Source organism: Sodiomyces alkalinus (assembly GCF_003711515.1).
Source record: "Sodiomyces alkalinus F11 unplaced genomic scaffold SODALscaffold_2, whole genome shotgun sequence".
In the NCBI taxonomy this organism is placed as follows: domain Eukaryota; kingdom Fungi; phylum Ascomycota; class Sordariomycetes; order Glomerellales; family Plectosphaerellaceae; genus Sodiomyces; species Sodiomyces alkalinus.
Genome location: NW_021167080.1, coordinates 5328738 through 5343833, shown reverse-complemented (window position 1 = coordinate 5343833; position 15096 = coordinate 5328738). Strand labels below are relative to the sequence as shown.

Sequence of the window (15096 nt, the reverse complement as noted above, 5' to 3'; positions counted from 1 at the left end):
AATTTCTCTTTTTTTGGTCTTCTTTTTTTTTATAACTCTGGTCACCTCCGTCCGTGCCCAAGACAGGCACATTGACCACGAGTTTCCGTCGGTTGTTATCCGGCCCTGCAGCTTCACCTTACGCTGTGCTCAACATAATCGAGGTCTTGTTCGTCCGCTGCCGCATGACCATGGCTTTAGTGTTGGACGACATGATTCCGCCGCCCTTTCCCTTCATCCGATAGACTCGCTTCAGGGTGTCCCATCCCCCCCTTGTGCTCGTCCATGTCGGCGGAATCGCCCTGCCATGACCATCACGGCTTAGCTTCTACGGTCCATACCGGGGATCGACGGGGAATACGAGCATAGGTGGATTATCCGTAGCGAGCAGGAATCTTCGCCGCAACCAGAAATGGTCTCCTTTTTCTTTCATTGTTTTTTCTTCTATTCCTTTTCCTTTCCCCCTTCTCGCTTCTCGCTTCTCGCTTCAGGCCACACCAGCCACCACGTTAGCTCTCACATGCATATCGGGCTTTTCTTCATCGGCGAATCGGCATGGTAGTTCGAAAGTGACTGCCCCGAGACCCCTTTCCCTCTCCCAATAGCGGCTTTTTCGGGTTGCCCCAGCCTTTGCCCGTGACCGTTACCAGGCCCTCGCCCGTTTGTTCCTCTTCCTCCCCGGGGCATGCAACGTGTCGACGGATTTAGCAACTTCGGCAACTTCGCGCTTCTCGGCATTGAACACATCGTCGCTTTCTATTTACGATTTGATCATCTGATCATCGCCGAATAAAGCAACACTTGGGGGACCTGGTAAACGCGATCCTTGAGCCGCTGGTATATTATCCCATGTCGGGGGACCCGATTTCTGAAAGTGTGTCTCGCGAACGGCCTCCCATTCTCTGTCTGGGCTGCCATCATATATATCGTCGGCCTTCCTCGTCCATGATTGTGCTCCCCTTGTTATCGAGAATCTCCTAACGTTTTTGTTCGACAGCGACCGTTTATAATGTCGCGCCTACAGTTAGTCCGTCTCATTTTCTTGCTTCTGGCGGCCGTCGTTCGAGCCGATACGGTCACCTATGACTGGCAGGCGGACTGGATCAGTGCTACTCCTGATGGCGTCACGAGGCCAGTTATCGGCATCAACGGGGAGTGGCCATGTCCGAGTATCGAGGCCTCGGTAGGTGACGAGGTCGTCGTGAGACTCACCAACAACCTCGGAAACCAGACCACGGGTCTCCACTTTCACGGCATGAGACAGATCCAGACCAACTTCATGGATGGGGCGAGTGTGGTCACCCAGTGTCCCCTTGGGCCTGGGGATACCATCACCTACAGATTCACGGTATGTCTTACTACCCAGAAAGCGCAGATACGCCGTCGAAATACTTACCGAGTTGCCGCCGTAGGTCGACGTACCTGGGACGTATTGGTATCATTCCCATAATATGGGCCAATACGTCGACGGCCTTCGAGGCGCCCTCCTGGTCTACGACCCCGACGACCCCTATAGTGAAGACTACGACGAAGAGGAGGTGGTGACTCTGTCAGACTGGTAAGTTTCTCGTTGGGAGTATTCCTTCGCCATTAGATTGTCTCTTGCTCCTCTTGCTCATGTGTTCGTATCGCTCTAGGTACCACGAGCAGACCATTTATCTGTCGCGGTTCTTGCTCAGCCCACAGAACGAACCCCCTGCGCCTCCGGGCATCGACTCGATCCTGGTCAACGATGTCCGCCGAAACCCTCACTTTCATGTTGATAAAAACAAGACGTACAGGCTCCGCTTCATCAACCTGTCAGCTGCCGCGTCCTTTATGCTCAACTTTGAAGAGGTCGACGCCCAGGTCATCGCCATCGACGGGTATAATGTCAGGAGGGCCAGAGCGTCCATGGTCCGGATTGCTCCAGCACAGCGCTACGACATTCTAGTCTGCTTCACGGACACCTATTCCGACAACATCCCCTTCCTCATCGCTCTGGATGGGAATCCTGACTATACTAACCCCGAACTCAGACCAAGATGGCCCCTGAACCTCACTGGTCAGTTCATCTCGGACCCGGATGCGCCTCTCCGCCGGAACCGGGATGTTACTGTGTGGAGACCTATGGATGATTCTCGCCTGGAGCCGTTTGGGGATTACCGTCCGTTGTCTCATCCTAACAGACTCATCCAGCTCGAGGCTGAGTTTTGCCAGGATCAATACAACATTCCTAGGTGTGTCATCCCGTTCGTCCTTTAACAAGCGTCGCTTACACTCACCAGGGCATGCTTCAACCATATACCATACGTGCTGCAGAAGGTACCCACGCTGTACACTGCCGCCACCGTGGGGGAACACAACACCAATCCCGTCGTCTACGGCGCCGTGAATCCATTCATCCTCTCGCAAGGAGACATCGTCGATATTGTGGTCAACAACCATGACGACCGCAATCACCCCTTCCACCTCCACGGCCACCATTTCGAGGTGCTCGACCGGCCCTGTGCAAGATCGGGAGTGTGGCCCGGGCCAAATGCCACCCATATCAACGAGTACCCACCCCTGCGCGATACGGTGGACGTCATGGCCCACTCGTACGTCGTGATCCGCTTCCTGGCGGACAATCCGGGCGTGCACCTCTTCCACTGCCACATCGAATGGCATGTCGAGATGGGCCTCACGGCGACACTTATCCTGGGGCCGGAGAAGCTCCGTGGGTTAGATATCCCTCAGGATCATCTCGATAGTTGCAGGAGGATAGGCATGCCGACGGCTGGGAACGCCGGGGGTGATCTGGAGAATCCGCTGCATACGTGGAATATGAACGACAAGCCGCCGCGATTCCACGCAGGGTGAGTGTTTTTCATCTTCTTTTTATCTTCTTTTCTTTTTTCCCTTGTCTTCTTGGGGCTCTCACGCGCCTGTCTGTTCTGCTGCCTTGCATGCCTTGGCTGACATTTATGCCTGGCAATAGTGCTGAGTGGCCTCCGCCTTTCGAAGACGGCCCCATGCGCCGGATCCGATCTCGAATCATGCCACGGGCGTAACGACTACACATACACATGAATTTATGATGGATGGCGAAGTTGGTCTGGAGGTGGATCTATTTTCTCCTTTTTTTTTCTTTTTTCTGGATGATGATTTACGTCTATATACTGATTGAAGTTTGATTTTCCTGTTAAATTTCTTCCCCCGTACAGTACATATGGAAGCTGGAAGGAAAGCGACGATGTCTTTTGCATCTCCTCTCTCTCTTTATTTCTCTTTTCCCCCTTGGATATAGGGTTCCTTAGACGCCTGCAACTCGGCCTAATGCGAACACGCATGCCTAGAGTTGAAGTTGTTGGATGGAATTACACAGCTTGGAGAGTGACGATATATGGTTTACCTTTGCACATAGATACCATGAGCGAGTACGGCAGATATATGGAGCACAGGCATTCTGCTTGACACCGCAGGAACAGAAACCCTAGGATTGTGATACCGTCTGCGGAAGATTTCGCGTGGTCAGACGCGATGCTGTAGACGCCACATAGTAACACACAGAGCCACATGGTCGGTGAGTGGTTCCCGGGTTCTTCGGTCAGGTGAGAGAGATCCGTTAGCGTTTCAAATACGACGTCGTATTCCTCATGTTACAGGTCAGTATGGGTTGGACAGCATTGGAAGCCGTGGAACTGGTAGGGGAGGACATGAGGTCGAGGCTCGGAGGGGTTGGTACGGCTAAGGGGAAATTGCTTAGTAGAATATACTTCAAAACAAGCGATAATCGGGGGTGAAAATGGGGCGATTCTTGTAAGCGTCAATACCCACTGCTCGGTATAGTCCGTGATGGCCTGTGTGTCGGAGATGGAGAAGCGTCAACTCCGGAATTGAATGGCTATGTACCTACGTACCGTACCTAGCAGAGCTCCACCTCAGTTTCTACTTCGTACTTTCGTACTCCATTCATATCATTCATACTTTCGCACATTCGAAGCCATATGTGGAATCTTTTTCGACTACGATTGATCCCGACTAAGCATCACAGGCGCCCAGACGAATGTTCATATCGTTACTCCGAAACATGCCTAAGTAAGTTATTCCCATGCACCATGTCAATTGAGTGGCTGACCGTCTGTTCGTTCCAACTGCCCAGGAGCCCCCCGTCATAGCGTACACCCACATCATGAGGGCGCATCTGGCCCGCCATGTCTCCCGGCGCGCCCTCGTCTCCAGGCCCCGAATGCCCTCCTGCGCCGTCTTCTCATCCCCTTCCCGTCGCCAAATACCAGTGATACCGTCGTCTTGGAGAAATATTATCTGTCGAAGAACATTCTTCGGCATCTTCCAGAAAGCCCCGAGGCAGATTAAGAAGCCCGAGTACGAACCGGGATGGACCGTGGTGCTGACCTGGAGGAATCGCACGCTTGATAACCTCCGGCCTCCGCCTCGGAAAGAACTCGTCGAGGCGTTTCGGGAACTGTTCTCGTACAAACAACGATTCGGCGTGGCTGTCAACAGCACGCAGGCCCGCCACAGTCGAAACCTCCTACGATACCTCCTGGAGAACCCGCACGACGAGCCAGACGAGGGACTGACGCTCCTGGATCTTACTACGGCTCGTGACGCGCTGTTGAAGCCGCCCAAGGAGGACCGCGCTGAGCACCTCGAGTTCTCCAAGGCTCTTTATGAAGCGATTAAACGGGAGAGGGAGCTGTTGGGCGAAGACGAGTCTGCCTCTACGTTCCATGCCGGTGGGCAGGGCGATGACGAAGGCGCCGCCGCATACGATTTGAAGGCCTATCTGTGGGCTTTGACAGAATACGGTGCCTCCACAGAGGCGCGGACCGAACTACGGAAGCACTGGGCTCAGCTGAAGGCTGCGGGACTGCCCCTCCAGTCTTCAAAAGCTCTGTGGCTCATCGTGCTTCGAGGATTCGCGCACGAGGGCCGGGAGGAGGAGCTGCTGGAAACTGCAAGTGAGGCCGAGAAGGAAGGCGTCGACTACACCCCCGGATTCCACCATACCATGACGGAGTTCTTTGCCAAGCAGGATCGTTCCAAGGAGACAAGGAAGTGGTTCACCAAGCCCATTACGGGGAACAAGCTCCCCAGATCCGATACCTACAAGGAGCTGCTTCTGTTCTCCTCCCGCGGGAAAAACCGGGAGTGGGTCAACCCCGTTTTCCAACAGCTTGTCGACGCGAACCCCAGCAAGCCGTACTGGGACATCGTCTACCAGTGGGCGGTGCTGTCGATGGGCAAAGGTCTGGACGATCTGAAGGGCATGTTCCAAGTCGTCGCCAAGCACAATCCGGACGACCCCTCCGTGCTGCCCGACGTCGATACCATCAACGGTCTGATAGAGGTGGCCGTGAACAAGAACGACCCGTATCTTGCCGACAGGTTACTATCATTTGCATCGGAGCTGGGTATCCAGCCCAATGCCATGACATTCATTCTGCAAATGGACTCGCGCATCAAGGCCAAGGATCTCTCCGCCGCCAGGGAATCCTACAGGAGCCTATCGCAGTCGAGCCTCCAGGGAGAGGAGGATCTACCGGTGATCAATAGGTACCTCCAAGCGCTGTGCGACATGCCGCAACCGGACCTCAAAGCGATCCGCGAGATCTTGGACGTCCTCGAGCAGCGCATCGTCACCCTGGATCCGGACACGGTCGTCGCTCTTTGCACCGTGTACCTCAAATACGACCAGCAATTCGACATCATCGATACCCTGTCCCTCAACATCTTCCAACACAGCACCGACCAGCGCAAGTCCGTCCGCGACGCCTTCATCGCATACTGCCTGGACCGCAAGAACAGCACGGCCCGGGTATGGGACGCGTACTCGATCCTGCGGCAGTTCTTCCTGGAGACGGGCGTCGAGGACCGCACCGAGCTGATGCAGGCGTTCTTCGAGCGGAAGCGGCCCGACATGGCCATCCACGTCTTCGGGCACATGCGGCAGCACGTCAACCGGAGCTTCCACCCCACGATCGACACGTACATCCAGTGCTTCGAAGGGCTGGGCAACTGCGCCGACCCGGACGCGAAGGAGCACCTGGCGCTCGTGCACAACATGCTGAAGATGGACCTCGCCATCCAGCCCAACACGAGGCTGTACAACGCCCTCATGCTGGCGTACGCGGCGTGCGGGCGCCCGGCGCGGGCCATGGACTTTTGGCACGACATTGTCCGGTCGGCGGAGGGGCCGTCGTACAGCAGCCTCGAGATTGTCTTCGCTGTGTGCGAGAAGCTGCCGTACGGCGACCAGACGGCGAGGGAGATTTGGAAGAAGCTGGAGACGCTCGAGGTCGATGTGCCCCCGTCTGTGTTTGCGGCGTATGTTGGTGGTCTTGCGGGTAATGGTAATGTTGCTGTCGTGCAAGAGGCCATCAAGGGGATGCCGCAGACTGTCGGTTACGGGCCGGACGTGATGACGTGGGTTTTTTTTTTTTTTTTCCTTTCCTTTCATTTGTTTTAATCTATTTTAAACAGCTGGAGAAGACTGTGCTAACACTGAATCAGTTTGGGCATTGCTCACAACGCCCTGCCGGGTCAGACTTTGCAACGCAAATTCGCGGACTGGGCGGCCGAGACGTATCCGAAACTCTGGAGCGAGGTAAAGAGGAAGCGATATCACCGGACTTCCAACGGCTTGATAAAGTACAAGCTACAGCGGACATTGAGGGCATGATCTGTATAACATGATAAGAAAGCAGAAGCAAGGTCATTTTATGTGTATATATGGTACATGATCTGGTAGACGGTGGTCCTGACATGTTGTACACTATCACAAGCACAAAAATATAAAAGGCGAGGTTGTCTCCCTCGCCGGCGAAACCTTCAACCCATACTCCCGTTTCCCTCCACCGTCGTTTACCTCGTCCACTTCTTGAGAAGCTCGGGGTGGTAATGCACACTCGGGTGGATGCCCATGCCCATCGCCCTCCGGATCGCCTTGGCCATCCTCCTCTGGTTTCGTGGTCGTAGGCCTGTGTACCTAGTGCTGTTGATCTGACCGGTTGACGTGACATATTCGGAGATCATGGCGAAGTTCTGTGGCAAGGGGGGGGGGGGTCCAGTTAGCTTAATGGAATCAACAAAACAAAGAAAACAAAAGGGGGGAAGAAAAAAGAAGAAGAAGAAAAAAGAAGGCAGGGACGCAGAAAAGCCTACCCGATACATATCCAACGGATTCACGTTCAAAAGATCCACAACGTCGACGTCGGACGGGCCCCGCCGCTTCCACTTGGCCAGCTGGTGCGGGTTCAGGTCGTGCGGGGCGTACACGTCGCCGGTCTGCCAGCGGCGCGGCATCTGGCGCATGTAGTCGTCGCTGACCTTGCGTTCCTGGATGAGCTGCAGGTCGGCGCGGCGCTTGGCTTGCTGGGCTTCGGACTGGGCGCGGGCCTTCTCGCGGACGAGGTTCTGCACGCGCTCGGCGGATTGCGCGGCTGGCTGCCTGTCGAGGGTCAGGATGTTGGAGGCTGGGTTGTATTCTAGTTAGAGAGGATGGGAGGGTTAGCTGGGTTCCTCTTTCCCGACTTTCCGTGTCGTTTGTTCTGCTCTTCAAAGACGGGAGGAGAGGAGGCAAGATAGGGGAAGCTTGGGGAAGCTTGAGGACCTCGTCTCCCCGGGAGGGTGAGAGAGCGAAGACTGAACGTACGGGAGAGGGCTGGTGTTGTCGAGAGTGGTCTGGCGAGGCGGCGAAGGAAACTGGAGGGCGCGGAGCCGCTCTGAATGAAGGGTAACCGGGGAGGCATCGTGAAGGTCGTGTGGTGAATCCGTTCCAATCCGTGTATAATCTGTTGTCGACGGAGTTGATGTTCTCGTGGATTACCGAGTAGATGGTTCTGGGGAGATTTTTTGGTACCTGCCAGTGAGAGTTCGAGGCATGACTAATACGGCCATTGCGCAGTACCGTACCGTACCATTGCCAAATCGGAACGGAACGTTTCTGCTATCGCTGAACTACCGGTTCTTATCTCTTATCGATAGGCGCATTCTACTTTTTTTGGCCCATGACCACTTCAACCTCAAACCACCAGCTTGTGATGTCTGGTGTTGGGTAGATCAACTGCTCTTCAACCCGGCGTTTTCTTCCCAGTCGCCCATCATGGTCCGGAAACTGAACTGGTCCGAGTCGAAGCTGCTGAAAAAGGCAGACTTCATCACCTACAAATCCGATAATGATCATCGCGATGCCGCTGTCAGGTAAATGGACCCTGGACCCAGGCCTTGTTGGTCTCCTCTCCAGTGCTAACAATACAATAAGGCGGAGATATATGATTCAGAAGCCCCAGGACTACCACAAGTATAACAGGATATGTGGCGTACGTTTTTTCCCTTTTTTTCCCCTTTTCTCCTTTTTTCTTCTTCTTTTTTTTCCCCTCTCCCCTCTGCGGCGATTCGAAATGTGCCTCTCCAAGGGGATTCCATCCGCTGACGAACACCCAAACACAGTCCATTCGCCAGCTAGCGCATCGATTGTCTCTCCTCTCCCCCGAAAGCGCCGTCCGCCAGAAACATGAGAAGCTTCTCCTCGACAAGCTCTACGACATGGGCATATTGTCTACCACTAGCAAGCTCTCTGCCGTTGAGCACGGAGCTACCGTTTCCGCCATGGCGAGGAGGAGGTTGCCTGTTGTCATGACGAGGTTACACATGGCGCCTTCGGTGCAAGCGGCGACGAAGCTGATCGAGCAAGGACACGTCAGAGTTGGCACAGAGACCATTACAGATCGTGAGCATTGCCGCCTTCAGACTTTTTTTTTCCTTTTTTTTTCTTCCCCTAAAGTGCGTCGGACGAGGGGTTGCTAACATTGTGTGCGACTGCAGCAAGTTTCTTCGTGACCAGGAATATGGAGGACCTGGTGACTTGGGCACCTGGAAGCAAGATCAAGAAGACTATCATGAAGTACCGCGACAAGCTGGACGATTTCGAACTGTTATGAGCGACTTTTTTGGGGTGGGCTGCTGTGGGAGAATATATCATGCTTGTCTTCAAACGAAACCGGCCTATGTTTCTTGATTTCTTGCGAAGAACATTCTCGACTTTCCGGCTTCTTAACGACAACATACTGGAGACCGAGGCTCGGGCTATATGAACGTGCCACGAGGTATCCAGTAATTACCTGCGAATGGCGTCAAAGGCTATCAAGGCCAAACTCTTTCGAATGAGGTCATTCATGGATCTCAACATGTACATGTTTGAATGAGTGGGAAGATGGATAGAACAGAAACCATTTCACTTCCTTCACGATCCTCAGTCGCCCTCCTTCCGTGACTGGGAAGTCTTTTAGAGAATCCCTCCTTGCGGTGATCTGCCACGCCATGGTCGTATTGTATTGATTTTGATGCCCCGTTGACCCCTGGACCCCCTACGGCTGTCTTCGTGAAGATGCCATAGCAGCGGACCTGTGATTGTTGGCAGTGGCTCTCTGATCCACGGGGTCTCTAGCAAGTCCCTAGCCCGTATCGTCCAGCTCCAGCTATTAGAAATTATCATTCAGTCTAACTTAGCCAGTCCTCTGTTCCCGTCAAGTTGGGTCTCTTCTTACGAAGTATTCATTTCGTACAGGGACAAAGTGAAGGTACGAGTAAGAGGTATCCGAACCTGGTCCGTGCTGTACCTAACCGAGGCGCTTTTCGAGATACCTTTAACTTAGTAATTCATCAACTCCCGAGATCGGCGCGGGACGCTGTCACTCACTTGTGCAGCTTATTTTATCGCAGTTCGTGTGTCTCCAAAACTCCAGAGTCGGGGATACTGATTACCTACCTTCGGTGACATTGTCGCCTGATGGAGTCCATACATTCCATATCTTTGACGCTTTGTATTTGGCGGCCATACCATCCGGGAACATTTGTCGCCATACAGACAGGGCCACGGTCTTGGACACACTCACAGCTTCACTTGCGAAGCTCAGAAACCATTTCGCTGCCTCTACGTCACTAACGCAGTGACGGCCTTATCTTCAAATAATGGCCGAGGATGTGAGGGAAGAGCCAAAGCCGGCTTTTAAGAACTACAAAGGGTTTGTGGCTGGCGTCTTTTCCGGCATTGCCAAACTAACAGGTGAGTTTCCTTTTCCTTTTCTTTCTTTTGCTTGGTCATTCCAATCTAAGTATCTGGTCGACTCACTACAGGTCTCTCCCCCCGTCGCTAACACACTCCTAACCTAGTCGGCCACCCATTCGACACGGTCAAAGTCCGCCTCCAAACGACCGACGCCGCCCGTTTCGCAGGACCGCTGCAGTGCGTAACCCAGACGGTCCGGAATGAGGGCATCCTCGCGCTGTACAAGGGCGCCAGCCCTCCCCTCGTCGGGTGGATGTTCATGGACTCCGTCATGCTGGGCTCCCTCAACGTGTACCGCCGCCTCCTGTCCGAGCACGTCTACCACGTGCGCGGTTTCCAGCCCGGCGCGCCGGTGCGGGCCGACAGCCTCCCCTGGCACGGGCACGGCGTGGCGGGCATCCTGGCCGGCGCGACGGTGAGCTTCATCGCCGCGCCGGTCGAGCACGTCAAGGCACGGCTGCAGATCCAGTACGCGGCCGACAAGGCGCAGCGGCTGTACCAGGGCCCCATCGACTGCGTGCGCAAGATCTTCCGCGCGCACGGCATCCGCGGCGTGTACCACGGCCTCGGCTCTACCCTGCTGTTCCGCTCCTTCTTCTTCTGCTGGTGGGGCAGCTACGACGTCTTGTCCCGCCTGCTGCGCGAGCGGTCCGACCTCGGCGCGCCCGCCGTGAATTTCTGGGCCGGCGGGCTCAGCGCCCAGGTCTTCTGGCTGAGCAGCTACCCGTCCGACGTGGTCAAGCAGCGGATCATGACGGATCCGCTGGGCGGCTCGCTCGGCGACGGGGTGAGGCGGTTCCCCCGGTGGAGGGACGCTGCGGTGGCGGTTCGGCGCGAGAACGGGTGGAGGGGCTACTGGCGTGGCTTCATGCCTTGCTTCTTGCGCGCTTTCCCTGCGAATGCCATGGCGCTGGTTGCCTTTGAGGGCGTAATGAGAGCGTTGCCCTGAGGGGGGTGAAACCCTCGACCTCCATCGATTGATTTTGGTGGGATACGAATGTTTGTATATATAACTCGGCATCTTCTTTCTCCTTTTCTTCTTCTTTTGTTCTTCTTTTGTTCTTCTTTTTTTTTTTTTTTTTGGACATTAAGGGGGGAGTGATATAGACGCGGCCCCCACTCCTTGTAGGTTAGGTCTAGGGGATACGATGGATCGAGGATACCCAGGTATAGTATAGTCATCATCACACACGCACATGCAAGAAGACAGCAAAAGCAAGCGAACTTTTGGCTGTGAAGTCATGGCAGATCACAGGGCACTCATCGGTGCCAACATTTTCAGGAGTTTTACCTTCCCTGTGCTAACAATCCAACAACCCACACCGAGCGATGCAGCCGCATCCCATTATCTTCGTCCCGATATGACCAGAAGAACAAGAGCGACACCGAGCGCCGTGGGCGAGCCCCGTCGCGATTCGTGAATTCGTGGATCCGTGAATCGGCATTTACTCCTCGTCCTCGTCGGCCTCATCGTTGACGACGTTGAAGAACTTGAGCTCGTAGACGCCCTTGGAGGTGGCGACGACGCGGAGCCAGTCACGAAGCTGCTGCTTCTTGAGGAACTTCTTGGTCCTAAGATGGCGGAAAACAGAAAAAAAAAAAAAAAAAGCCGGTCAGCGGGGAGCGAACGAATGGGATGAGATGGGGCGGCAGGTCGGCAGGTCGTCAAAGAACACGTACAGGTACTTGAGGTAGCGGCCCGAGAGGTCGTTATGGGAGATGATCTCAATCTTTCCATCGCCAGTCGAGGAGATGGTGATGTTATCGCCGAGGTTGTTCACGCGGCCCTCGACCTTGATGCGGTCCTGGAGGAACTTCTCGAAGGCGGCGACATCGAAGATCTTGTCGTTGGCGGGCTGAGAAGCGTTGATGATGAACTGGAATAGAGTGAGGCATGTCAATCATGTGCTGTCACTTCAAGTCATTGTTCTCTTTACGTACCTTCTTGGTGGTCTTGCCCTTGCCGGCCTTCTTGTTCGCCTATTTGACGTTGAGGGAAGAAAATGACCTTAGCCTACTGCTTTACGCCATCATCTCGGAGAACCGAGACTGGGCCAACAGCAAAGCGGTGTCATGTACATACTGCTTGAGGAGCCATTGTGACTTGGTGATCTGGAGGACGCAAAGAAGTTGGTATCCTGCGCCTGGGGGACCAGTGGTGGTGGTTTTGAGGAATGAAGAGCGGGACGTTCGACGGGCGTGGATGGATGTTCGAGATGTCTCTTTTTTTTTGGAGCAACGATCAAAAAAGTTCGCCCAGATATTCAGTGTGGGAGGGGAAAATCGTCAATTGGTCCGATTAGGGTAAGCCGGATCATACTATTTCCGCTGTAGAACACCCACTTAGCCACAGTGCCGACCGAGTGCAGAGGGGCAGGGTGATGTCACAGTGGCTGTGGCCCTCCAAGCGATAAGAGGGTACGGTACGGTACTCCGTCCTCCGTACCTCGAGAAAGACTGCTGGCCGATATCTCATCCTTCAACACCAACAAATGTCCCCGTCCCCAAAGACTCCAATTTGAATGACCGCCACGTCCGGTGCATTTCGTTCGACATCCAGCATCGTCCATCATCAGCGTTCGTTGTCTTCTCTATGTCTTCGACCGTGTCGTTTTCAGGCTTCGACGAGCTGGGTTGTATTGAGGTCTTGGGGTCCTTTCTCCTTTCCCTTCTTTTCCTTCCCTTTCCTTTTCGTTTTATTTCCTTTTCCTCCACCCCCTTCACTTTCCTACTTACGCCTCCTCTTCCTCACCGGTCTGCCACTATGAGAGACATCTATGATCTATGACGGGCAGATCATCGGGGAAACAGCCTTGATTCGGCCACCGAAGGGAAGCCAAGAAAGAAGTCTTTCCATGTGGCTTACAGATCGATGGGTAAACTGCTTGGAAAGTCTTACATGAGCACAATGACTTGTCATCTGCTTCTGTTCTATTTCCTTGTAGTGCGCGAGTTATATGCGCCTGGTTCTCATCCAGGTTCCGTTTACGTCCGTTTGTTGGCGTCGGATCACCATCTCGACCTCGACCTCGACCTCGATCCCGACGTCGACCCCGAACTTGATGACAACCTCGATGAAGAACCGTTCGTTTGGTACCAAATGCCGGAGATGCCTTGGGACGAGCGGCTTTCGCGTCGTGATTGACATGCATGCTGCGGCCGCGACATGCACGATATATTTGTCCATACCCGACATGTCCCCTGCCCGCCCTCTTCATTGGACAACCATCTGCATCTCGGTTTCATTCGGTACACTACACTGTCGGAAAGTGCACCTCCGCCGCCTGGCATTGACCCGAGCTTAGATGTCACCTGGATCACCTATATCGACCCTTGCGCTCGTTGATGCCTATTGTCCTGCCGTGCCAGCTAGGCATGCGTCTCCCGTCTTCCCATGCTGGCCAAAGCCGAGGCTGCTACCCTGCCTAAGGTAGCCATCCCTCCATCTTTGGGGTTATGAGATTGCCGGCCGGCCCTTATCTTATATTGACCTGTTTCCTTGCTTCAAACAACCTCTTTCGCAAGTCTCCATTCTGTCATCGTCCGCCCCATTTACTCCAGTAGGGAAGACTTCATCCACTTTGCCATGTCACGCCCCATCATCCGCTTTTTGGGATTGGCCATCTCGAGGCCTCGCTAGTCCTTTTCGCCGTAATTGCCTTGTTGTACAACAGCCATCCAGGGTCGTCATGCGACCTTGAGTCATTCCTGTTCGCTGATGGTGGGTGGCTTCAGGCGAGACACGGCCTGATGACAAGACTCTGTATGCGCATCGCATAATAAATGCCAGGCTACCTCTGGGGGGGATTCATTCGAATCGGACACGGGCAGCGATGACGGCTTTCCCACTGCCAACGCCAATGCCAACGACACAGTCATGGTCACCGTCGCTATAGCTGGAGCTGGCACTCTCGCCGGCCTCCTCGCCCACCACATCAGCCAGTCCGCCAACCCAGTCCTCGTATTGTCAAGAGTAGTGAGTCCACAGCCCCCCCGGAGTCGACCCCCTCGTACGTCTATGCCTCATTCATTCCTTTCCCATTAACTAGCCGCGTCTTGGAAAGCCCCGGCCTGCATTCGAGTATCAGTATGACTGCCAAGTTGCAGTTGTCAACTACGGCGACTCCCGTGCCCTGCAATACGCTCTCCGCGGCGTCGACCTCGTCATATCCACCTTCCGCGGGCCCGAGCAGATCAACCTCGTCAAGGCAGCTCGCAGTGCCGGTGTTCGCCGTTTCGTACCGGCCGAGTTCGAAGGGAGTCTGGACCGCCGTCCTCCCGGCCACCGCGATCCATTAGACTTCGGGTCCGCCGAAGCCCGCCAGCTGCTCCAGCACTACGCCAACTCCAGGTCGCGCAATATGCAGTGGACCGCGTTCTCCTGCGGCATCTTCTACGAACGGTTCGGTCCGGGAGGGCTCGGCCCCTACGGAATGGGGGCGAGCAGCTGCGTTGCCAACCAGGGCGACTACCTTATCGACGTCGGCGAGGGGGCGGCGGATATTGTCGAGTTGAACGCCGACGGCCGCTCGGCCCGTATCTGCATGACGTCCCTGGACGACGTTGCCCGCTTCGTGGCGGCCGCCGTCGAGTTGGGAGTCGACACTTGGCCTCGCGAGTATAAGATGCGCGGTGATCGCATGTCTGTGCGAGATCTCTTTGCTCTCTGTAGTCGAGTCCGTGGAGGTATGTTTGTCCGCAGCCCCTATAATTTTTTTTCTTTTTCCTTTTTTCCCTTTTTTCCCTTCTTTTCCTTTCCTTCTAGTCTTTATCTGGACCATCGCCGACGAAGGAAATGCCATCCTTTCTTCTAGTGGGCTTCAGTATCCGAACCAGACCGTACTCGCAGCTTGCCGAACAACAACGGGAATGTGAGCTCAACCAGGACTGGTCGCAGTGGATGTACATTGAACGCCTCCGGGCCACGGCAGACGGCCGGTATGATTTCCACGGAGCCAACCTCAACGACCTCGTCACCCAAAACAACTTGGTCGACCTTGGTCCTGTCGGCTTTCAGGCCTGGCTTGAAATACAGTGGCCCAGAGTAGTACAGGGCCCCTAAG

The 15096-nt window shown here is 54.7% G+C and overlaps 7 protein-coding genes across 7 annotated transcripts; 5 read left to right on the top strand and 2 right to left on the bottom strand.

Annotated features, from left to right (window-relative positions):
* Positions 1 to 988: 988 nt before the first annotated feature.
* SODALDRAFT_270242 (iron transport multicopper oxidase FET3) lies at positions 989 to 2820 on the top strand (the record flags this gene model as incomplete). Its single annotated transcript, XM_028607707.1, has 4 exons — positions 989 to 1327; positions 1392 to 1537; positions 1617 to 2198; positions 2247 to 2820. The coding sequence occupies 4 exons, from the start codon at positions 989 to 991 to the stop codon at positions 2818 to 2820; spliced, it is 1641 nt and encodes a 546-aa protein (XP_028469268.1).
* A 1131-nt stretch (positions 2821 to 3951) lies between these two features.
* Positions 3952 to 6892, top strand: SODALDRAFT_292175 (complex I intermediate-associated protein). Its single transcript, XM_028608684.1, has 3 exons — positions 3952 to 4038; positions 4103 to 6390; positions 6478 to 6892. Exons 2-3 carry the CDS (start codon positions 4133 to 4135, stop codon positions 6644 to 6646), a joined length of 2427 nt encoding a protein of 808 aa, XP_028469267.1. The 5' UTR covers positions 3952 to 4038; positions 4103 to 4132; the 3' UTR covers positions 6647 to 6892.
* Positions 6639 to 7805, bottom strand: SODALDRAFT_331190 (ribosomal protein S18). The gene is made up of 3 exons (XM_028611397.1): positions 7619 to 7805; positions 7129 to 7451; positions 6639 to 7008 (listed from the first exon to the last, which is right to left on the bottom strand). The coding sequence occupies exons 1-3, from the start codon at positions 7713 to 7715 to the stop codon at positions 6829 to 6831; spliced, it is 600 nt and encodes a 199-aa protein (XP_028469266.1). The 5' UTR covers positions 7716 to 7805; the 3' UTR covers positions 6639 to 6828.
* A 186-nt stretch (positions 7806 to 7991) lies between these two features.
* SODALDRAFT_292174 (U3 small nucleolar ribonucleo protein IMP3) lies at positions 7992 to 9226 on the top strand. Its single transcript, XM_028608683.1, has 4 exons — positions 7992 to 8166; positions 8228 to 8285; positions 8416 to 8695; positions 8791 to 9226. The coding sequence occupies exons 1-4, from the start codon at positions 8069 to 8071 to the stop codon at positions 8904 to 8906; spliced, it is 552 nt and encodes a 183-aa protein (XP_028469265.1). The 5' UTR covers positions 7992 to 8068; the 3' UTR covers positions 8907 to 9226.
* Positions 9227 to 9689: 463 nt separating this feature from the next.
* On the top strand, positions 9690 to 11091 carry SODALDRAFT_349436 (carrier protein YMC2). The gene is made up of 2 exons (XM_028613421.1): positions 9690 to 10030; positions 10138 to 11091. The coding sequence occupies exons 1-2, from the start codon at positions 9937 to 9939 to the stop codon at positions 10980 to 10982; spliced, it is 939 nt and encodes a 312-aa protein (XP_028469264.1). The 5' UTR covers positions 9690 to 9936; the 3' UTR covers positions 10983 to 11091.
* A 393-nt stretch (positions 11092 to 11484) lies between these two features.
* On the bottom strand, positions 11485 to 11910 carry SODALDRAFT_262618 (ribosomal protein L22e; the record flags this gene model as incomplete). Its single annotated transcript, XM_028607460.1, has 2 exons — positions 11485 to 11605; positions 11714 to 11910. Coding segments are annotated over 2 exons (318 nt in total), but the record flags the coding sequence as incomplete, so codon positions are not given.
* A 1317-nt stretch (positions 11911 to 13227) lies between these two features.
* SODALDRAFT_377127 (NAD(P)-binding protein) lies at positions 13228 to 15081 on the top strand (the record flags this gene model as incomplete). The annotated part of the gene is made up of 8 exons (XM_028614887.1): positions 13228 to 13302; positions 13407 to 13486; positions 13559 to 13621; positions 13708 to 13754; positions 13792 to 14009; positions 14083 to 14719; positions 14848 to 14971; positions 15051 to 15081. The coding sequence occupies 8 exons, from the start codon at positions 13228 to 13230 to the stop codon at positions 15079 to 15081; spliced, it is 1275 nt and encodes a 424-aa protein (XP_028469262.1).
* Positions 15082 to 15096: the final 15 nt, after the last annotated feature.